The 25,177-nt window shown below is 36.8% G+C and overlaps 1 protein-coding gene across 2 annotated transcripts in view; it reads left to right on the top strand.

The window, feature by feature from the left end:
- The window catches only part of LOC122815408 (bile acid-CoA:amino acid N-acyltransferase-like), a 533,063-nt gene that overhangs the window by 176,991 nt on the left and 330,895 nt on the right, over positions 1-25,177 (top strand). For both annotated transcript variants that reach the window (XM_044087876.1, XM_044087878.1), the window contains exon 8: positions 23,984-24,156. In XM_044087876.1, the coding sequence (XP_043943811.1) occupies positions 23,984-24,156 (173 nt within the window). The remainder of the gene's footprint in view (positions 1-23,983; positions 24,157-25,177) is intronic.

Here is a 25,177-nt window from a genome sequence, read left to right as displayed (position 1 = left end):
ATGGCTGAGTTCTATAGTTCTTGTTCTCCTGGTTATATTCTTCCTGTGCTCTTTCTATCTGTTTACGTGTGCTTCAGTGGTATTTTCCTTGCTTCTGATCTCTGCTCTCTTAGATATTTTGCTTGCTCAACAATATTGTTAATGTCACTGCTGGAACACTACTGAAACTCTTTAAGCTTATTTCCAGTCATAGGCAACTGAACGATTACTCGATTAACTTGAAGGAGTTCCATCAAGCATATTTTGTGGCTCTGGCAAACATAAATGACTCAGCAAATTTGCTATATGCTTCACTTTTCCTGGCTAATATTTCACAACTAAGTTAAACTTCTACAGTCACAATAATGCTCTCTGTAGCCCTGGTGGTGTCTTGTTCAATATACTCTGCAGTGGCTTGTGAAGTTTTTTTCTACACGATTTTCCCATAGATGTATTTGTGGAACTTTTAACAACCATATATTATGGTTATCAGCATTCCTCTTTTGGGCATATAATTTTGGCATTCAGAAAAGTCTCTAGAGCCATAAGCATCTGGTTTAACTTTTTTATAGAATCACTGCATCAGTTCCATTATGCTGACATTGTAATGCAACTACTTATCTGTATCAAGATATTTCAGCACATAGGCATACCTGTGACTAACTGTTTAAGCATTTCAAAGTTCTTTTCATGTATTTTCACTCCAATACTATTCTACATCTTATTCCAGTAATTTCTTAAATGGCATGCTTATTTCTGACATGTTCAGAGTAGATTTTGACAGATATTGCATTATACCAAGAAAACATTTTACAGCTTGTTTGTTTTCCCTTCTGGAGGAAGAATTTGTCCTTCTTTGTTGATTTTATAACTCTAATTTCAAGACCTCGTATGTTAAATCATTTTGCTCAGCTTGAGATTGTTCACCTTAGCTAACTTAGCCAGTCCCGCATCATGCTCTTCTTTGGTCTAAACCTATATTAGTATGCCACCAGATGTTAATAGCACCATCAAGCCCATTGCTTATCCATGCAACAACTCTTTGAGCTATTTCAGGTGCTGATGAAATGTCAACTAAAAATCTGAGAAATCTGTATTTCCTGTATGGCAAGTTAAGTCTCCATGTTGTGGAATATTCCTCACATCTTGGACATTTCATTAAAATTAAATTAACAATATCCCTGATCAGTACATACAAAATACTTTGCTTCGGGGAAGATAGAATGCATTTCTTCAGTTATGCACAATGGATGGTGTTATCTTTCCATAGCTTTTAAAGACGATGTGCTTCAGTGGTATTACTACTGGCCTGATACCTCATCTGTTCCTACAGACAAGGTGTACAAACACACATTTTATCTGGTTTCATTACAGTAACTATGCGGTTACTTGTTTGGTAAGCTCAGTTCACCTATTATTCACATGCCTATGTACTCAACATGTGCAGAGTAAATCTGCTGATAGTATTCTCTGAATGCTACCCTGACTTTGCTGCCATATATCACTTCTCCCTCATCTCCCTTTAGTTGCAGGACCTTGACTCTCCCATTTCCTTTTATGTATTTCCTTGCAAATGTTTCACCTGTTCTTCCCACTCTGTACATTAAACATCCTCCCAGTACACTGCTCCACCTCCACTGCTTTTGTTTCTTTCCCTTTTAGTTCAGCCCTCATTGCTGTTTCCAATGCTGTAAGTGTTTTCTTATCTTTCCCCTAGTCTCATATCTCACAATGAAGCTTTCTTAATACCTTACGTTTTCCTCTTTTCCAGCCATCTGTTGTTGTAATCTTGCACCTGTCATAGTTTTAAATCCTACCCCACCATCACCTTCCCAGTTTTTTTCCTGTTTGATTTGTTTCCCTTAATTGTCTCCTCTAACAGTTTCTGCACCTATTGCTTTCCCCTATTGGTCTCACCACCTCCATACCTGACCCTCTACTTCCTCCACGTATATCCTTACTTTAATTACAACTGCAGCACAGCATGATAGATATATGTCCTGTACCTCTATCTTTTTCACTCACTCTATTTCCTTTTCCCTTAGTATCCAATCTAACCAGCTGGTTTGGGCTGAACAACATCTTGTAAATGTATATTCTCTTTTCTGTGTGTGTTTTCCCTTCAAAATATCTCTCCTTTCATCTTTACCCATATTATTTTCTAGGTCCCCTCTCATTTTTATGTTGTAATTTCCTTTACTATTTAGCCTGTTTTTCTCCAGTTCTTTTGCAGCATTGAAATTTCCCCAATGATTTCTCATTCACCTCTCTTTATTTGATCCCACTCTGCAAACAATATATCCTAGAAGTCCTCTGCATCTCTGTTTGGGGTGTACAGTACCCTGTTGTCCAGCTCTAGCCATTCAGTCTCCTCAGCAAGATAATGCATCTTGCCCACCTATTTTTCCTTAAGTGCTACAGCTCCACCTATATTCCCTTTCTGAAAAGTATGGCCACTCCTTCTCACATACTGTATTTCCTCTTTCTGTCCTAAAGTAGTTGTGTTTCATGATCTTCCTTCTCTAACCTTTAGTTTTGTCTCCTGTAACATTATGACATTATCCTGAATTCATTTTATCCTGTTGTGGGTTTTTTTCCTCTTGACTGAGTGTAACCCCCCCCCCTTATTTCATTGTACCACTCGTCTTTCATATTCAGTAGCTTTTTCCCCTTTCTTTTCCCGACTTTCATCCCCTATCACTACATTTGAATGACATCCCTTCTTGGACTTTCTTGCTGAGCTACACCTGTTATCCTTTGGCCTTTATCTACATTTGGACCCTTTTACTCCCTCTGAGTTTGATTTGCAACTCTCCAGCATGCAACTTTTGCATCCCCTATGCATGTTTAATCTTAATCCATAATCTTTGTTTCTCTTTGCATAATTTTTCTTTGTTAGTAAGAAAGTGCATTGGAAAACCTTTTATGTTTAATTACAGTCATGTATACTTTAGTTTCCCTTCACTTTCTTTTATCCTATTTATATCTCGTGCTTTTGCTGTTTGGCTGTAATTGCATTGTTTTCAGTCTTCTCACTACTGCTACCTATTCCCTAATCCTTAAGTATCGTGCTTGTAGTGTTCTGCCCTTCGTGTTCGGCTTACCAGGACTCTTAGCTCATCTCTCTTTCAGCATTTTCATGCAGCTCAGTTGTAAAAATCCACCTTTTTTGCATTTATTTGGCGACTTTTGCCTGTCAGTCTAACGTTTTCAGACTTTATGGGGTCCTGCACCCTACTATGCTGTTCCCCATCATCAGTATTCTTTTATAGCTACTTCTCCCAACTTTGGCTGTAGTTATGCTTCCAGCACTTTCAAGCCATATGGCCTAGTTGAAGCTTGTTTCAACCAGCTTCTTGTTCTCCTTGTTATATCCTTCCTCTGTTGTTTCCATCTGTTTACTTGTGCTTCAGTGGTATTTTCCTTGCTTCTGATCTCTGCTCTCATAGTTATTTTGCTCTGCAATGTTGTTAATGTCACTAGCATCTCTTTGCTTACTTCTTCCTTCATCACTTTCCTATTGTTACTTCTGTATTCAGTTATGTAAGTGCCTGCTTTATCATTCCATTATCTCTAGTCAATGCAAGTTCACCTGCAGGTCTGTTTCTTAGTGGGAGAGGTGGCAATTTGAAATTTTATTTTTTGTTGTTATTATTTCTTCTTCCGCCCTGCACAGTATTTGCAACAAATCTCTGTGCTTTTTCTTCTATGGAGAATTTAATCATATTGCCTCTCCAAAACCACAGACAGTATGGTGATATAAATAATTTTAGGAGGACTTCAGTAGATCTGCTGATCCTTTTCTTTATGCATTTTAAGAATATATTCTTAAATGAAATCAATTTAAGAGCAGTGGCTTGACTCAAAATATGTTCCACTATTTTATAACTATGCAGCCATATTCATATTTGTGTTAGGCATCCTCCTCGTGTTCCCCACTATGCCAACTCTGTGAATTCTTTCAATAACTAGCACCTGTTGACTGGGAGGATAATGATTATTATTTTTCTTTTCTTTTTTCCTTTTTTTTTTTGACAATAGCTTCTACAGCAGCTTTTCTAACTTCCTATCAGGGATTTATTGTGATGCAGCGGTTATCTTTATGTTCCATCTTTTGGACCATGTTTTCCAGGTCATGCAGCTTCCTGCTTGCCATTTTAGAGGTGTACCTATCATCTCCAGTGTTCTGCTATGCTTCTTCACCTCAGATTGCAGTTCTGCTCTGCCCATCTTCTGAATTCTCTTAATTCAGTTAATCAGTTTCTGTTTGATGGTTTTTATGGTTTCAAACATGGCTCCTATACTTTCTGTGACTATCATCAGCTTTTGGAACAGTTTACAGAATAGTTCCTTCTAGAGATCTGCTGTAAATTTTGCCAACTGCTACTCCAGCTTTTCCAGATCTTATATTTCTTCTGTTTTATCATAAATCATTTTTTTTCCTTTTTTCTCCTCAACCTTCATCCTAAGCCTTGAGCCTTATAGGTTCATAAGTATGCACTAGACTAGCTGTCCTTGTGGAGGATTTTAAGCCAAGCCAATTTCCCTCAAAGGTGATAATCAAACAGTGTAACCTGTGTTTGTGAGCTAAGCACCTTATCCATTATGCCAGTACCCATCCTCAGTGGCTATCTTACTCTGGCTCAATGGAGCCACCTGTTTCTGTGACCTTTTTTTTTAAACTGTGACAAAATAATTTCTTTCACTCCCTACACATCAGTAGCATTACATCATATTAAAAGAGAATGTCTTGGAAATCTCCCCCCATAAGATAATTTCTAATACCACACATGACTCTTTCTTGTACTAATGAATCATGTAACCACATTCACAACCTTTTGCTCCATTTTTTAGTTTAGTAATTGAAGAATCTCTGAGACCTTGTCCCTTTGTAAAGAAGACATTGTAGAGATGTTACAGAATTTTTTTTCTACAATCCATATCCTTGAAATTTGTACTACACTACTTGCAAAACTTATATTTCCTCCTCTCAAAACTAAAACATTTCTAACTTTCAGAGTTGTTTCTTCCCCTGTATTATGTAACATTGCAGTACATTATACCATTTAAGTCTCATAATCAGGAATAAATCAAACTTACAATTTCCAGTTGTTGGTCAGTTTGTCTTTGGATGTTCCTATACTATTTTTCACAAAAAAAAAAAAAAAAAAGACTTAAGTAACATGTCATTACTTCTGCCACTTTTCAACATCTAATATTTCATAGTGATGAATAAAGAAGTGAGATAGGAGTTTGCATGCTATCAGCTTCAACTGCTTTTACTTTTAGTCTGTGCAATTCTGCTCAGGAATTCAGACAGCATGAAATACCTATGGGAATCATATACATGATGATGATAACACTATTTTAAAGGTATTCATTAATTTAGTTATTACCAGTTTAATATAATTCATTGTCACAGCAGAACAGCGCCTATATCAGATCACAGTGAAGCGAAGGCTGGGAAACTAACCCTGAATGGGGTGCCAGTCCGTCACAGGATGTACAGTGCACTCAGTGCCATGGCACACATAAATAAGGGCAATTTACCAATTCTCATACTGCATACTTTTGTGATGTGGGAGTAAACTAGACCATTTGGTAAAATACCCACACAGATACAGAGAGGAAATGCATACTTTACAAAGACATCATCCCAGGTGAGAAGAATACTCGTGCACTATGTACTGATAGGCTGCAACATTTTTCTCTTTGTCAGTGTGTTGCTCATTTTACAGATATGTACATATATAAACAAATCTCACACAGTGGAAAAACTACTAACAAAACAAAATCACTGGACCAGAGATAGGTTACAGATAAGTACTTTTGTCCTGTTTATTACAGAACTTCTTCTGTAATAAAGGGGATGAAAGCGCTTAACTATAACCTGTCTCTGGTCCAGTGATTTTGTTTTTTTATATGTACACATATGTTACAAGCCACTGATAAACTCTTACATATTCAGTGTTAACTTTCACCTAATGACAAGGCAGTAATCAATGTTCACAGAACTAAGGGCATAACTAAAGTCCAATGAAGTCAAATGTTTAACATTAATAACTAAACCTGGTACCAAAATGTATAAATATTATATTAAATATATCAGAAAATAAATACAGTACTGATCAATCAGAATTAAATTTTCATAAACAATATTAAATGAATGAACACTGAAATCAAATGTAACCTTTATTTTTCTCCCTGCAGCTAGCCATCAGCTGCCAGCAGCTCCTGTCCTCTTTAGCCAGGGCAACTGGACTTACTATAGCCTTTACTGGGCTCAAGCCAATCCACGTCTTGTGCTGGTGAGGAATTAAGGATGCTGGTGCAATATCATACTGACTACTGGTGAGTGTGTCCTAACTCCTGCCACCATACAGCAGCCTTTTGAGCTCCAAAATTTACTATTGTAAGGAGGTGCAAGTGCATCTCCATGCATGTGCGACTTCCTGACTAAAGTGCAGGTGCATCTTCGTGCACGTATGACTTCCTGACTAAGGTGCAGGTGCATGTGCATCTCCATGCATGTGAGACTTACTGACTAAGGTGCAGGTGCATTTCTGTGCATGTGTGACTTCCTGACTAAGGTGCAGGTGCATCTCTGTGCATGTGCAGCTTCCTGACTAAGCAGCACATCACTTATGCAGCATGGAGCTCAAAAGACTCATAATGCTGTTTTATTACACCAAGACTTGGCTGCCTCCCTCTTCCCACAATAGGTAATTGTAGCTGATGTCAGATGTTCACTCCCATCCTCTCCCTGTGCCCCCCTCCCCCCCCCAGGGACCATGCTACTAATCAAACATGGGTCATTTGAGGTGCACTAGGGTCTTTATTTCTCTGCATAACAGGGTCATTGAAAATCAAATTATATCCTTTTTGGAATATAACAGACTATGAAGAAATTAAAAAACTGCTTGAAAATAAAGTTAAACAAGTTAACTAATTTAATATGTAAGTTTAAATGAGAAAATGTATAAATAATCATGAAATATTCAAGTAAAAATAGGAATAACAGTAATGGTATCATACGAATATATAGTAGATGTAGATCACAGTACAAATGTGAGCATGCTATATCTTTAAGAAACATGCAAGGCTGTGCATGCACTTATAAATTCCAGGCATGTGCAATCCCAAGTGCCATTTTGAAGAAGCAGCCAGAGAGGGAGCATGCATAATCGCAGTTGTTAGTTTGTATATAAATTACTTAAATTCAGTACATCTCTATAGTGATGTGTTTATATAAAATAAGGCTGCTTGAACAGAACCTACAAATACTCTTCTATTGTGTCTGAGGTAAGCGAGCAACATGGTGTCAGAACCGGGATCGAAGAGAGAAGAATATTCGGAGCCATGAGGTGTAAAGTTGACAGTAAAGGTAGAACTGAGAGAAAAAAGCACAAACAGAGCCAGAAAGAATCAAAGGTAATGAGAAATAGCATGAACTATTTATTTGATATGAAAGATAAAAAAGTGCATTACAAGAGCACAAACCACACTATCAGACAAGCAAATAAATACACAGCCCGTATGGAACCACACATAAATGATATCACAAAAATCCACACGATATAATTCACTTCCAAGCTCAGATATAGTCAGCAAAATAAATCCACCGGATACTATAGCTATTCAGTAGTTGCTACAAAACCAGGCTCTGTCAGCTTTTCTAGAGACCAAAAGCACCTCAAACTGGTTCCAACAGAAATGCCACTACATCCAGCATACAGCTTCCACCTCCAAGACACCCTGAAGGAATTTCAAGCAACACCCAATCTGAAAGACACAAGACAAAGTCTTGTGTCTTTCAGATTGGGTGTTGCTTGAAATTCCTTCAGGGTGTCTTGGAGGTGGAAGCTGTATGCTGGATGTAGTGGCATTTCTGTTGGAACCAGTTTGAGGTGCTTTTGGTCTCTAGAAAAGCTGACAGAGCCTGGTTTTGTAGCAACTACTGAATAGCTATAGTATCCGGTGGATTTATTTTGCTGACTATATCTGAGCTTGGAAGTGAATTATATCGTGTGGATTTTTGTGATATCAGACAAGCAGAAAGCACGAAAAGTTTTTTAAATAAAGAAAATGTTTAAAATAAAAGTATTTGATGAAACATGTATTTTTAAAGCAAAACAAACATAAAGCAAAACGAGTGTGCTTAAGGCAAAGCTGGGCATGTCTAAAGAAAAATGAGCACAAGAAAATTACATTGGGCATGAAAGGAGCTTAAACAAGCAAAACGAATATAATAAAAGAGAAAAAAGGGCACATTAAGCACAAATAAAGCAAGGTGACTGTATGTGTTTTGGCAAAGTGCTATGTTTGGGCATAGCTATGACTTCGTATTGTATCAAGGGCATAACTAAAGTTATTCAAAGTACCTCAAGGTGTGTAAAATTGCTTACAGTATGTGCTTATTACTGTGCATGTATTTTGAAGAGTTTATTGTGTGCAAAGTGCAAATATTTCGTGAAATACAGTCAAAGTATAGCCATTTTGAAAGGTTTCTTGTGCTGGGTGCATCTGTTCGCAAAGTGCCACCATTACAGAGTGCTTCTTGTACTGTAATGAGTTTCCTAGCAAGGTACTGCCATTTTGGGGACATTTCAGTGTGCTGTATGCAGTTATTCACAAAGTACAATTACTTCGAACAGTTATTCAGTTTTGGGAAACAGATGTTCGATTTATCCGCATTGTGCAGTAACTTGACATGATTCTTACTCTGATAAGAAGTGTTTACTTGCAAAAGATGACATTACAAGGGTATTACAGTACTCATGAGTTATTCAGTCACATTGTAAATTTATCGAATGTTTCTTAAAATGATGGTAAATGACTTTACCAAATGATGGTAAATGGCTTTAGCATTTTAGCCTTTCCACAATATTACAAAAGTACCAAAGCTCCAGAGAAGTTTATTTTGTAAAGTTCAGTTATTTGAAGGTACTACAAATTTGTTCATTCTCATAATTTCGAAAAGCTCAAGAGGTATAAGTTCAGAATACAAAGGCATTGAACAGATACTGGCAGTGGTTCTTGGCATATGTGCATGTGTGTATATTTGTGTTTATTTGCAAAACCCTTCGCTGGTACATGTTAATATGACACATGGATTCTGAAAGCCCCTACCACTTGTATTTGATCAGAATATTGCAGAGAATTAGAGAATATTTGAGCAAGAGTACGATATTTTTATACTTATGCAGATAGAGATGCATGCATGAGGGCATTCATTTTGCTAAACCTAGCTGAATCAGAGGCCATAGAAAGAGAGCATTCATTTGTGTATGCACCAATAATATATGAAGGAGAAGGTGCAGAAGATCATATTGTTGTACAAATTGAATCAAGGGAAGACCTCAAGTATTTGAAGCACATGTTCAGAGAAATGTGTAACCCCCAGATGAATATTACATTAGAGAGGCATTTGTTTTACACGAGAGATCAGAAACCAGGGGAAAAGCTTGCAGATTATATAACTGACTTGAGAAACAGAGCTAAAATGTGTCAGTTTGGTGATTTAAAGGATGAGCTGATAAAAGACAGGCATGTGTGTGATATTAATAGTGCTGCTGTGAGAAAGATTTTTCTTTGTGACAGTGATTTAACGTTGAGTAAAGACATAGAGATTTGTTACCATGAGGTGACAGACAAACACACAAGTATGCTTGCGAGTGACAACAGCATGGTTTCAATTGGCTTTAGAGCAAATGTAGATAGTATGCAACACATGCAAGCAAGAGCAGGCCTAAGCACGTGGCAGCTACAGGGTTTCCAAAGAATGCACGTGGCTTTCCAGAAAGTTCTAAGAAAGGAGCTTCCACTAGCTCAGTGCAGTACAAGCATGAATCAGCAAAACCCAAGTCTAGCCTTATTGTTAACTGTCGCAATTGTGTGAATCATGAGTCTGAAAGAGAGAAGTGCTTAGCATATGGTCAGCAATGTCACAGGTGAAAAAATGGAACCATTTCCAAAAGTTTTGCAAATTAAGTAAGTCTCATGCAATTGAAAAGAAAGGTCATACAAAAAAGCAAGTTGATCAAGTAGAGCCAAAGTAGTTAGCTTTCTATGTAGATGGTGTATTAGTGCTTGGTGAAAGAGTTGATGCAGTGAACTTCTTAACAAGAAGTGAAGTGTTGTACTGTCCGGATTAACGGAAAATTCACAGAGCTCAAAGTAGACACTGGTTCAAAGTGTAATGCTATATCAGCAGACACATTTGCTAGAGTGAGATCTAATGAACAGCTCAATGTAACTAGTAATGCGAGACTTGTTGCTTATGGAGGTGAAGAAATTCAAACTGAAGGTTCAGTGATGCTTTCATGTTATCTGGCCAAGAACTGTTACAACTTGTTATTCTACGTAGTCCGAAGACCAGTGCAATCTTTATTGGGTCTCAAAGGTAGCTTAAGAATGAATTTGTTTTCTTTAGCTAAAGAAGTTCATCATGTAAGTGCATTTCTGAGTTCTAATTTCTCCAAAGCCATTTTCTCAGAGTATGCTGATGTTTTCGACTACAAGGTAGGCAAATCTCCAGTTGTGTATTCTATGAAGTTAGACCCAGAGGTCACTCCAGTAGTCAGACCAGCAAGAAGAGTTCTGATAGCTATGCAAAATAAAGTTAAGGCTCATTTAGATATAATGGTGCAGCAAGGTGTGGTTTGTCCAGTCACTGAACCAACTGAATGGGTGTCGTCCATGCTAGCCGCTCATAAAAAACGCTCAGAGAAAACCAGAATATGCACTGACCCAAGAGATCTGAACAAAGCATTAAAAAGACTGTATCATCTGATGCATACATTCAAAGAAGTTGCAGCTCTAATACTGAATGCCACTCTATTTTCTGTTTTGGATTCAGAGTTATTTTTCGCAAGTGATGCTGGATCGCAAATCTTCACTTCTAACTACTTTTGGTACTCTGTTTGGCAGATACAGATTCCTAAGGATGCCATTTGGAATAAATTCTGTAAGGGGATGTCTTTCAGCATGCAATGGAGCAAATTTTCCTGGATTATCCTTGTGCCATAATAGTAGATGATTTATTGGTTGGAGGCAGTTGTGAAGCAGAGCATGACAGAATCCTCAAGAAAGTTCTAGACAGAGTATGTGAAGTAAACTTGAAACTCAATCCTCTGAAGTGCAAATTCAGACTTCCAGAAGTTATGTATGTACATTATTTGTTTATGAGTACAAGCTTGAGACCTGACCCAACCAAGAAAACATCTATTTTTGAGATGTCTGCGCCAGATAATGTACAAGTTTTACAGTGTTTCCTGGGTATGGTTAACTATTTGGGCAAATTTATACCAGACTTCAGTGAGTTGACAGCACTTTAAGAGATTTCACATGCAAAGATTTTGCATGGTCATGGTTGGAACAGCACCAAAAGGCATTTCAAAACCTCAAGCAGAAAATTGCCACCCCACCTACGTTAAGATACTATGATGTGAATAAACCAGTTACTCTTTCCTGTGATGCTTCAAAATATGGTCTAGGTGCAGTTATACTTCAAGAGAGCAGACCAGCAGCCTATGCATCTAGAACACTAACCCAAACTGAGATGCAGTATGCTCAAATTGAGAAGGAGCTTTTGGCTATAGTATTTGCATGTTCCAAGTTTCTTGATTATATCTATGGTCGAGCTATTCAGATTGAAACTGACCACCAGCATCTAGTTACTATTCTAAAGAAGTCTGTGCATTCTGCTCCAGTGAGACTACAAAGAATGATGCTCAAATTCCAAAAGTACAATTTCAAAATGGTCTACACAAAAGGCAAATTGCTCTAGATGGCTGATACCTTATCCAGATCACCCAGAAATACAACAGAACAGCTTGACACAGAGAATTTTTACTTTGATGTGATGTCAGTGTGTAATTTTTTACCACTATACTTGATGAGTTAAGAGATCACATTCACACTGATCCAATTTTACAAAAGCTCAATCACTACATTAATGTTGGATGGCCGTCAAAGCAATCTAGTGAACCACTTGAAGTGCAAATGTATTTTCCTTACAGAGATGAATTTTTGATGGAAGGTGGTATTATTTTTAAAGGTCCTAAAATTGTTGTTCCTGCTTCCTTACAACAAGAATATATCCAGATTTTGCATTGTGGTCACCCAGGATCCACATCCACTAAGAAAAGAGCTAGAGAATTCGTATTTTGGCCTTCATTACCGAACGACATTGATAGAGTACTTTCTTCTTGTTCAGTATGCAATAGTACTAAACTGCATTTGCAAAGAGAACCACTTCAGCTAAGTCAAGTTCTTGAACTATCTTGGTCTACTGTAGCAACTCATAGCTTTGAGTGGAACAATCAGCACTACTTAGTTTTGGTAGACTCTTATTTGAATTGGTTTGAGATTGATCTACTACCTAATCTAATATCTACAATCTACAATGTATGTACTGTACCTGTGTACTATGTATGTATTCTACCTATGTTCCAAATTTCAGCTGTACACCACCAATCTATTAATTATCTTTATTTTTAAATTAATATTTTTTTGTTTGTTCTCTCCACTGTAACTGTTGATGTGCTGCATACCACTGTAAAAACATGTCTTTTGTAATTTGTGTGTATACTGATCATGTCTAAATAACTAAATGTATCTGTAATTTGTCTTGGTGGAGCTTTTCTCCCCGGGCCTCTGCTGAAAAAGGGCCTTTTCGGCTCAGTTAGACACCCCTGGTTAACAAATGTAAAATAAATAAATAACATCCACTGCATTTATTACTAAGTTGACACATCATTTCTCAGTTCATGGTAGTCCACACAAACTTTTTTCTGACAATGGTACGCAATTCACTAGCCAGTTGTTTCAGAAATTTGCAAAAGAATGGGAGTTTGTGCATATCACTAGAAGTCCTGAATATCCTCAGTCCAATGGTCTAGCTGAACATACAGTCCAGCATGCAAAGCAATTACTTGAAAGGTCAAAGGGTGACAATACCAATGTGTTCTTGAATCTACTTAATCTCAGAAACATACTCCGTGACGATGTTCTTGGCTCATCTGCTCAAAGACTACTTTCCAGGCAAACTAGAACTATGCTACCTATTTCTTACAGTTTGTTGCAGCCTAAACCTAAGAACAATCAAGGCTCAGTTGTTTAAGCAGCTTAATATCCAGAAATCTAGTTACGACAGATCAAGCAGATTACTTAGTTCATTGAGGGAGGGAGAGATGGTACGAATTCAGACAACAAAAAGTTTTGATCGAATAGGACAGATTGCAGGTACTGTGCCGAACTGAGATCCTAGTTGGTAAACTCCGAGGGTGTGGAGTATAGGAGGAACCACAGGCATCTTCTTCCTGTACCAGAATCATCATCATCATTGCAATCACAACATTGTTTCTGTGATGCAGACTCTAAATCTAAGAGTGAATCAGAGACTCTTTCCAGATCAGAATGTGTTCAAAATTCTGATTCCAATTCAGTAAATGATTTGAACATCCCACAGGTCAACCATTTTTCAGAAACTGTTCCAGTTGCTAAATCTAATTCCCAGTTTTATGTCACACGCTACAGACGAGTATCTAATCCTAGTGTGAAACACGCAGCAATGTGGACTTGATTGTATATACATGTGTATTTAGTATTGTATAATGCATGACTAAGGATTACCTGTGATTTCTACATGCTGAATAGTCTCATAACAATCATCTGATCGATTTCTCAAAGAAGGAGGATGTAGATCACAGTACAAGTCTGTGTATGCTATATCTTTAAGAAGTATGTGAGGCTGTACGTGCATGTATAAATTCCAGACACGTACAACCCCCTAGTGCCATTTTGAAGAAGCAGCCAGAGCGAGAGCATGTACAATCACAGTTGTTAGTTTGTATATAGGTTACTTAAGTTAAAGTCAGTAAGTCTCTATAGTGATGTGTTTGTATAAAATAAAGCTGCTTGAACAGAACCCAAAAAGACTCTTCTACTGTGTCCAAGGTGGGAGATTGACATTAGATTCAAGACTTCAGGTTGGCTAAGTACAAGCAGTCCATGAAGCTGCTTTAAGGGAAAAGTAATAATGTGGCAACACAAGAAAAAGTGTCAAAAATGACAGAAGGCTATAGAAGCAGTGGTAGAAATGTGAGTGAGTAGTAAACCTAAGTATGGGAAATGGCAGTGGAGAGAGAGAGAGAGAGAGAGAGAGAGAGAGAGAGAGAGAGAGAGGATCAAAAATAATAAACAGACCCAGACAAAAGAAGGGAAAAAAGTAAGGTAAAATCTCCATGGAAACCGTACAGCATGAATTTAAAAAGTAAGGTAAAATCTCCATGGAAACCATACAGCATGAATTTAAAAAGTAAGGTAAAATCTCCATGGAAACCGTACAGCATGAATTTAAAAAGTAAGGTAAAATCTCCATGGAAACCGTACAGCATGAATTTAAAAAGTAAGGTAAAATCTCCATGGAAACCGTACAGCATGAATTTAAAAAGTAATGTAAAATCTCCATGGAAACCATACAGCATGAATTTAAGTATGACAAAAACATTAATGGACAGTTTGCTAATACAAGAAATGTTGACTTGGAGTGTGGATGGACTAAATGAGTACTCTACAATTATTCAGGAGCTGATTTCTGAAAATGAGGTACTCAAAGTGAAAGCAGAGACATACAAGGAGTGACTGAACTGCCGGTGGCAAAAGCAGTGACCCTGGAACATACAGCCAGTTGTAGAAATATAAAATTAACGGGGGTATCTGCACAATATATGGGATCAGACTGTATAAAGGCATTCAGGATGAGATATAGGACAAGTGGACAGGGATTCCAGCAATGCAAATATTAACAGAAAGAGCACATAGAATGGCATGCAAACTGAATGGGGTCTGCACAAGAAAGGCAAGGCAAGGAAACCAGGGAAAAAGTTTAAGATCCAGGAACAGAAATCTTTATGGATCAGAACTTAATATATGAGATGAGGGCAAAAATAATTCATTTATACTCATAAAGGCTGAAAAAGAGAAAGGACTAAGATGGACATTCTTATATCCCATTACAATGAGAATATTCGTGCAAGGTTAAGGAGGAGCAGAACAGACGTGATCAACAGCAGAGTGACTGAGAAGGGAGAGCAGCACAGAATGATAAACTGGTTATTTACTATTATTGAAAAAACAACTGAGGCTGAAAGAAAAGGTAGAGCTCTTAAAACAAGTGAGGAAAAAAGCACTGAACAGATCCTAAAGTGACAAGGTGCTGAAAAAAGAAAGAAAGAAAGAAAGAAAGAAAGAAAGAAAGAAAGAAAGAAAGAAAGAAAGAAAGAAAGAAATGGACTTTGGTAAACACGGTCTGAAGAAAAAAAAACACTATCAAATAACTAACTTATTAGACATTGTATTGTGACCGCATTCTTAAAGTAAGGAATGAGTACTGAGATTTGAAGTTGATAATAGGAAGAATAGATCATATTCTGTTGAAAATGTGAATGATACAACTGTAAACAGTGTGAGAAGGAAGAGGGATGAGTTAATGGAAAGACAGCCAATAGAAATCTGAAGAGATGGACAAGCACTAAAGGATGGATGGGGAGAACAAATGGAAAGCATATGTATATTAGCACAAGGAACAAAATTAAGAGAAACAAAACACTAATGCAGGTGCAATATCCCCCTTGGGAATAATTCAGACAGTTCTGACTTGAGGATGGACTTTCTTTTTTTGCCATTTTGAAGTTTAAACAGAAAATCGTATAGAGAGCCATGTTGAATATGGCAGAGTAATGTGGATTATGCAAGAAAAGCACAGGCTCAGGATGCAACAAAACTCACATTGTTATTGCGGATTTAACATAAGGACAATACAGTATGAAAAGTAATATAATTGAATGATAAACAGTACGCAGAATTAATGAAAGGCTACTAGAAAAAACAAACTAGCATAGGAGAAACAGATGCAGATTAAACCATCACTGGAAGCCAAGAGTAAAAAGAACAAGACTGAAAGGTAAGCAGTAAGTAAAATTAGAGGTTACAGACGTAACAAAATATAAAAAGAAACATAGACGAATAGGGAAGAAGATGCATGTCTCCATACACAGGCATGGGATCAAATGCAGAATAGAATTGTAGCATAAAGGAAGGAGAGATTGGAAATAGTGGGCAGTAAAAACAAAAGGAGAAGCTCTTTCTTTAAAGTAATTCACCGTTCTATTCTTGTATGTATTTTGCAGGCAGACAGCTAACCAGAGTAGAATGTACACATTCTCCAAATCAAGTAATAAAAACATGAAGAAATCCCTCTTTGAACTTTAAGTTGTCTATTTATTTAAAGTAATGACTGCTTTTAGCTATCAGACTTAATCAGATACAGTGTTTCTTCCCGAAAAAAGAACAACTCTAGCTGTTTAAATAACCCTAAATAATAGGGTATGGTAGAAAACAGGTCTTACAATTGAAGATAAGTCTATGGTTCCTGACTGGTTGATAGGAGGGCCTGATGGTTGGACGGGAGGTCTAGTCCCTAATTAGAAACATAGTTATGGGTTGGTTAATAGTTGGGCCAGCTAATTGGTAGAGAGGCCAAGTCCTGAATTAGAATAAGAGTTATGGAGTGGCTAATAGTTGGGCCAGTTGATTGGAAGGGAAGCCAAGTACCAAATTAGAATATGAGTCACAGACTGGTTAGGCTGTTACCCATCTCCATCTGCTTGTTATGGAAAGACTCACTCACAATGTTTAAAAAAAATAGTTTTAAACATCCTTTTTACATAAATAGTGGGTGGGTGGTGGACAATAAGTAAAACATTAAGCAAGAACTGGGGAGTTATAAAGAAGCAGATAAGGGTTAATAGCACATAAACAATCATGAAAAACAATAAAAGACTCTTTGACAAGGGGAACGATATAAACACAAATAAAATACAGGGAAGAGACTAAAAATGTCAAGAGAGGATGAGAGTTAATAGAAGCATGAGAATATAATAAAATGTTTAGGACAAGACAATGGGGAAATACAAAACTAAAGGAAAGAGAACATAAAGATAATAAGGAGACAATCCAAATGTAGAGAAGAAAAAAGGAAGTAACAGACAAAGAAAATGATAGGACCATAAAAAGTGATAACAATAGAGAGGTATAAATGAAAAACAAGGGAAGATGTCAAGAGAAAATGACAGCAGTGAAAGGGAAGACATGAAAGTTTAAGGGAGAAAGAGAATAGACGAATGGAGCAGGACAAAAATCACACTGCACGTAGAGAACACCAAGGTAAAGCCATGCATTGGCATAGTTATAGCACAGGATGGTGTTGGTGTGTGGACTACACTTCTCAGAGAAGAATACATTCTGAAGTTGGTGTTGTATATGCAAAAATATATATAGTTTTGTGGAGAAAAAGAGTGTGGGGGGGGGACTGCAATCAACCAGCAAGAAAAGAGGAAATGTTAAGGGAAAAAAAAAGAAAGACTGCAAAAGTGGCAGGTAGATACAATAATCAGGTTAGTAGATTTAAGTAAGAGAAGAAGTAGAGATAAAGATAGGAAGGTTAAGGAAAAGGGTAAATAAATATATAATATGAGGTCTAATGTACTGTTATAATTTGTCTAAACTTGCTATTGTACCTTTGTTTCTGTAATATTATTCTGATGTGCAGAGCTTTATTCCCCGGGCCTCCACTGAAAATGGACATATATCCAGTTGGACCAGCCCGGTCAACAAATGTAAAATGTAAAAATTTAAAAATGTAAATGTCTAGACTGTAAATGGGTTGTGGTGAAAAGCAAAAGAGAATACTAGAACACATTAAAAAAGACACAAGCACAGATAGAAGATCATAAGAAGCTAAGATGTAAGGGCTATAATTTAGTTGTGGGTTAAAAATGGGGGAATTGGTAAAAGAAAAGGAGTAGCATTTCCAGAGAAACTTTTGTGGTCATTACAGATAGAGGGAAAGTTAGAAGATAGAAAGGTAAGGATGTCAGGAATAAAAGAAGAAATAGAGGAGGTAAAACTCACAATAATAGCGGTATATATCTCATCCTCACTGGCTCTACTACAGATGATTGAAATTTCAAAAAGCCGATTCCCATATGGCCGAGACCATATGATTGACTTTTGAAATTTTGAACATCGTAAAAAACAAAAAAAAAACAAAACAAAAACTTACCTACACATTGCTAGCAGGGGGCAAGCCCCTCTGCACCCTCCACACCCCCTGCAATTTAAAAATACCAACTCGGAGATCGCAATACAATGCAGAAGATGGAGCTCTTCCCATGCCGCACTATACGGAGATGCCCGTTCTGCATGTTCGAAATTCCAAAAGTTGACCATATGGGAATCTGCTTTTTGGAATTTATTTTGATCATGTGTAGGGGACCCATTTCACCAGGAACAACAAGACAAAGTTTAAGAAAGTTATCAGCAGAGATGATTAAATTCTAGAAGGGGATAATGGTGTGGTTATGGGACTGAAATGTCACAATAGCCAGAGATGAAGAAGACAGAGGGCTGAGAAGCCAAAGTATCTGAAAGGAAGGAAAACTTGTGAACTTGATGGGAATAGTAGATACTTGGAAGCTAGGGGAAGAACAATATCTTTTACTCCCACAGACATAATAGCTGGGCTAAATTAGATAGAGGGTACATTACAACAGAATATCAACACATGGTGGACTTAAGATTTATTGAGCCAATAACATTAGCAGATCATGCAAGGATGGGTATACAGATAAGGCAGGTGAGAGAGGAGGTGCTTGAGAACATTGGATACTATCTGGACACATGTTAGAACATAAGACAGACATACAGTGGCTAACATAAACAGTGGTGAATGAATTAAGTGCGAAGAAAGACGATGTGTTGGAAACACTGGATGGAATAAAAGGAAAAATAAGAAGGGAGATTCAAAACAAAATGAAGAAAAACGAAATAGGAAGATCACAGAATATGGACAGAGAATAGCAGAAGTGCCTTCTTCTGCATCTTACCCTACAGCTATCAAGGCACTGATGATATGTTTAAGCAATAGAAATGGGAAAGAGTGATATATAAATTAAAGAAAGGTAAAGAGGGGCAAGCAGAAGTGAGGCAGGAGACAATATTAGAAGGTTTTAAAGACTTACCAGGTATTGTATAAAGAAGAAAGCGAAGAAGGGGTGAAACAATATAAAGAAAGGAGTAATTTCCAGACCTTACTAAGATATAGGATGAAGATGCTAGTAGAGTGGTAGAACTAACTGCAGAAGAGGAAACAGAGAAGGCATGGGATAGAAAGGCAAGGGGAGAGGGCACCAGGAAGGTAAACAAATTGGAAAAGAGGAAGAAATATACCGGAATCATGGACAGAGGCAATCATTACAGTAATTCACAAAGATTAAAAAGTCCCACTGGCTCTACCATTCTTCATAGGGTCTATATTAAATCAGCGAATGCTTAAAATAGCGAAGGCTGATTTATTGACCCGTAAAGAGCGAAACCTGACAATCTTGAAGACATGGAACAGCGATTTTTTTTCCCAGGGAAAAAAAATTGCTGTTCCACAAAAAAAAAAAAAAAGTTCAAAACACAAAATAAAGTGGGGGGCTTCACCCCCCTACTTAAATATACCAACTCTGAGATCTCACCACATTGCTGTTCCGTGTCTTCAGAATTGTCAGGTTTCATTCTTAAAGGGTCGATAAATCAGCGTTCGCTATTTTGAGAATTTGCTAATTTAATATAGACCCTCTACATACATATTTCAGTCTTAAATCATGACTATAAATGGTTTGTACAAATTCAAGCAGACAGAGTGGAAAAATTATTAAAGAAAATTATACAAGTAGACCAAATGTGATTTTTTTGGAGGGGAGGGGCATGGGAAGAAGTATACCTTAATTAAGATACTAAGATACTAATAATATTAAAAGTCACCCAGACAAAAATGGAGACAGGTAACAGCCTATTCATTAGCTTGTGAGAAAGCACTCAACAGTTTGGCATAGGACTGCATGTTTAAAGTAGCTGAAATGGAGTTTTCCTGAAGGAAAGATAAGATTACTGCAAACTATATACATAGAGATATCAGCTAGAGTGAAAATCAGAACTAGGGTATCAAAAATGTGAATAACGAAAGAAGGACTAGACAGGAGTGTCCACTGTCCCCTCTTCTATTTGCACTGCATATAGAGCTCCTAGAAGAGACAATAAGATCAGAAAGAAAAGAGTATAAATGGGGAGGAACCGAGAAAAATCACCATTTATATGGATGCCATTCTAATAGTAATGACAAAGCACAAACAGGATTAAAAAAATGATGACTCGTGCAACACTTTGGGAAAATATGGGTTTTTTTGGAACTAAAGAGCTGTTGGTAGGGAACTTGGAAGTCAAAGAAGGAACATGGGTAGAAGAAGTCAAATACCCGTGGATATAGATAAGTGAAGAACTGAATGAAACAGTCAAAAATATATGAACATATTTATCAAAAGATAAAATGCTAGCTACAGACACAGAACACAATAAAATTAGATATAGACCAAAAGCTGCATGTTTTACGGATTTGTTTAATGCCACAATTTGTTTACACATTATAACATTTTTTGGAACCTGCCATAGAAAAACCTTCTAAAAAAAGTTAAAACAAGTCTGCAGAGAGTATTTATGGGCTGGTGAAAATCCAAGCGGAGCCTGGGAAACAATAGCGGGACCTAATGAGAAAGGTGGTTTAGGGTGACCACATCTACAGATTAACCTACAGTCTTGTGTAATTTTGAATGTGATAAGGATGACAGATTGGAAAAGAATGATAAGGTATAGAGAGCAATGCTGGAAAAAGAAGGGAGACATAATAATGACCTTATTACAAACACAGAGATGAACTATAATTATTCTGGACAAGAGAAATCCAGAAGATCTTTAGCAGGGAATGGAATACGCTAGGACAGGAAACATGGAGAGAAAGAGTAATAATGATAGGAGGGCTACAGCATATGGAGATGGTTAGCTAAACATAAGAGGATAAAATATTGGGCAGTAGTAGTGACAAGGGAAAAGGCTGAAAAATGAAGGAAACCCAGAGAAGAATTTCATCTTGAATAGATTTTAGAGTGGATATTCCAGGGAGTTAAATTACATGGGGCAAAATGCAAAAAGGGAACAGGAAACATGAACTAAATCCCACAACTTTTTCTGGAATTGGACATAAGAAACATAAATGGTAGGGAGTATTCTAAGAGCCAAATGAACATGAGAATGGAAAAAAGAGATTTTGCCGATAGGGATGACTGTGGTCAGAGAAACAGATAATAGGCAAGAGGGGGATGGAATTTATTGGAGAAAACTAGCAAAGGAACCAAGATTTTGGGGGGAAACAACTAGAAAGGGAAAGGTAATAGAATGGGAAGAGGCCAAGAATTTATTTGGACTGCAGGTTAGAAAGTACCTTCCCTATCAAGGATTAATATCAGTATATAAGGAAAGAGAAAGGAATAGGGGGCTCCTAAATGAAAGACCACCACTGGTAGAGTTTTTAGTAGAATCTACAACAGAAGTTGTGTTAAAAAGAGGAATAAGTAGTAAAGCATATAAAATATTGCATGATAATTTTAAGAATCTATCAGAGGAGCTTAGAAAGGATTGGGAAAAAAGACTGGATAAGCAATTCACAAAAAGACAATGAGGGGATATATGTATAGCTCCGAAATATGCAACAAAGTCTAGAAGATTTAGGATCTTTGCCTGGAAGTGTTTACATAGGTATTTTTATAACCTAAGTAGACATCAAAGAATTTTTCCTCAGCTGGATAGCAAATGCTGTAAATGTGACGGGCAAGAAAGAAATAGCTGGGAATATATTTTTTGGGAGTGCAATGAGCTGAAAGACTTTAGGGATTCCCTGCAGACCGCTCTGTCAGAGGTAGGTGAGCAGATTGGACTGACAGGAAAGATGATTTTTTTTTGAGTTATGCTACAGAATCAGAATTGCCTAGATATAGTAAAGCCTTGCTGAGTCTAATTATGGTGGCTGCCAAAAATGCAATTATTAGATAAAAGAAATCAAAGTCTAGACCAACTTTACTATAAATAGTGAATATAGTAACAGAGATAAAACATCTGGAGTTGGGATCTTTAGAAAAGGGAAGGAGCATAGGAAAAAAAATGGGAATTGTGGAAACAATATATGGAGAACAGGAACAAGGTTTAAGAGGCAGGATTTGAATGAGCCACAATGCTTAATTGACAATGACTGAATGGTTTATAAGTGATGTATAATGTTTGCAACTACAGTTTAATTGTGTCTGTGATGTAAGCTGTTTGCAACTAAAATGGTATAATTTTGTTTTGTATGTTTTTCATTTATATAAATGTAAGATTGCCTTTGCCATATGTGAAAATTTAATAAAGAAGTCTGGAGAAAAAAAGGATAAATAGTACTATAGGATTACTAAGGATAGGAAAGAACTGTCAGAGAGCAGGCAGCACCAAGGAAAAGGAAACACAAAAGAAACAATGGGAACAGAGGCTAGGGGCTCCAAACGGAGGTGAAGAATGGGGTAAGATACTACGCTTCAAAAGTATGTGACCAAAGTGCACAGATTTTAATCATCTGCCTGGAAGGGCTTGCACAGATATTATACTATCCAAAATAAACTAAGAATGCTTGTAGGAGTTGGTGGAACTTGTAAGAGGTATAGGAAGGGGGTGAAACACAGATGCACATCTTTTGACACTGTAGAAAACTAGAAAACATTAAAAAAGAGCTGAAGACTCTGATGGAAAGCACATTTACAGAGATAAAGGAAATAACACCAACATTATTTATACTAGAGTATGAAGAGGAAGTCCTGGAGAACATGAAAGAGATAACAGACTTGGTGATGACAGTAAAGAAGAAACAATAACAAGGATATGGATGAGCAAGGAACCCAGCAGAAAGGGAGGTAGAGGAGTCAATGAATAAACTAGAAGTGGAGGAGAGAGGGCAGTAGGAGAAAATGTGGGCAATAAATAAAGAGGAAGTGGAATAAATGGATAGGGGATAGTATGGCCAGAAAAAGGAAATAACAAAGAAGGGCAAAAAAAGTAAAGAAGCATAGGAGCAGGAGACATGACGAAACAAAATAAGATCCTGGTTGGGAGGGGAATCATATGTTCATATGTTCATATGGGTAAGAAAACACTACAGAGTGAAGATCGTTGTTTTGCGTGATTATTTATTTATTTATTTATTTTTGGTTCTTGTAAATGGTAAGAAGTTGAGTAAGGACTAAATGGCAAAAATATTAAATTTAAATTTAAACTTAAATATTAAAGTAATATCACCAGAAGGTTAAGAGAAGATAAGGAAAAGAAGTACAGAGACAATGAATACTTAGTGGAAATCCAGACAGAGTCCAGAAAAACTTTGGGGAAAGAACTATGTAACAAGATAGAAAATACATGATACAGTTATGACTTTAATGCACATACTGTGTGAATAATAACGCGCAAATAAAAAAAGCTTGTGAAGTCAACAAGTGTAATAACTGTATTATATAGGTACAATATTTTTGACATGATTATATCCTCTGGTAATAAGTGTATATCTAATATGCGAATGATCAAATAAAATGTGTTATTAAAAAATAAGTGTATAGATTCAAAATAGCAATGAGGTAAACTTATTTAATAATTGACACTGAGCGGAAACAAAGCACTTGAATAAGTAAATGCATACGTTTATCACCAGACATAAACATTTCAAATATTCAAAACACCCACAGAAAGAGGATTACAGTTTATTTATTTATTTATTTGTCTATCTATCTATTTATTTTAATTTATCTGGATTTTGTTGACCTGAATAGTTGAATAAATCTGGGTATTTTTCATCTTCATTCATCCCACAAGGCAACACAAAATATTGGAAACCAAAACTTGAATCAGACATAAATGATGGACATCATCATCTGCTATCTCTGTGGGATTCAGAAACTTGTTTTGTCGACGGTATCTAGTTAGCATAAAGATCTTAAACATTCAGGTATATGAGTTACATCATTGTCTCTTTTCTTTCTTTCAGGTCCTGGTCCATTTCCTGGCATAATAGACCTTTTGGGAGCTACTGGGGCTGCTGACTTACGAGCTGGTCCCCTGGCATCTCATGGATTTGCTACACTACAATTGGCATATATTAGCCATGCAGAGCTCCCATATCCAACTGGATATTTTGGTCTGACAAATGACTACTTTGAGGTAAGTCATTAAGATGTTTTTCCAGACTGCTGCAAAACTGATATGCTTATACATAAATATACTGTAAAAGTTCAGTTAATAGTAGATTGCAATAGAGGGAAAGAAAATTGTCTCATGCCAAGTCTAGTGCCAATGACGCAATATTCTTAGCTACCTTGGGTTATAGGCAGCAAAAACAAATGCAATTTATAAAGAACCATAGTTCTGCTGTAAAAGGAAACAAATTAATTTCATCTACTCCAGCCATATGGCATGCCACATATGAGTATGACTGAGCCCTGCAAACTTCGCTCCAGTTTGCATTATTGCCAGACAATACTTTTCTGTGAAATCAGTGCTATAAAATGGGTAATCTGCTTTAACTATTGAATGGTTAATATTTACAGAAGGGAGTCTGTGTCAGAAAATAATATATGCATCTACTTTTTACCCTAGAGTTGCAGAAATATTTGTTTTTTTAGGTCGGGTAATATCGTTCAGAACTTACATCTTATCTAACCTGTAGCTGAGTAATATATGACTGCAATATGGGGTTCTTAAGGCAAGACTATGATTGCTCAATTGCAGAAGAAGAGAACTATAATATCTATAGATAGATTATAGATATGTATACTTGGGCACACTTAATACAATTAGCTGTCATTAAAACTGACGTTTGCTTTGTGACATACTTTGGTCAACAAGACAGATGGTTGACAACTGTGTGAGAATTTTTCCTTTCCCAAGTATTGTTCAATCTACGAGTGAGAATATATAATTAGCATGCAGTGTGGGGATGTAGGGGGTTTGCCTCCACCCCTCGAAAAAAATGGAAAGGCACTGATTTTTGTTGCATGTTATGAGCTTATGTCTCATAACATGAGCGGTTAACATGTCAAACTTTTTTTTGATATTTTTGTGTTGACATTAGCAACATCAACATTCGGGTGTTTAAAGAACATCCATATGTGTGTGTGTGTGTGTGTGTGTGTGTGTGTGTGTGTGTGTGTGTATCTATACCTCTATATATATATATATATAT

The sequence above is a fragment of the Protopterus annectens genome, chromosome 11.part0 (genome assembly GCF_019279795.1).
Source record: "Protopterus annectens isolate FY-2018-M chromosome 11.part0, PAN1.0, whole genome shotgun sequence".
NCBI classification, from domain to species: Eukaryota; Metazoa; Chordata; order Ceratodontiformes; family Protopteridae; genus Protopterus; species Protopterus annectens.
The sequence above is the reverse complement of the archived record's forward strand: the minus strand, read 5'-3'. Positions and strand labels throughout refer to the sequence as shown.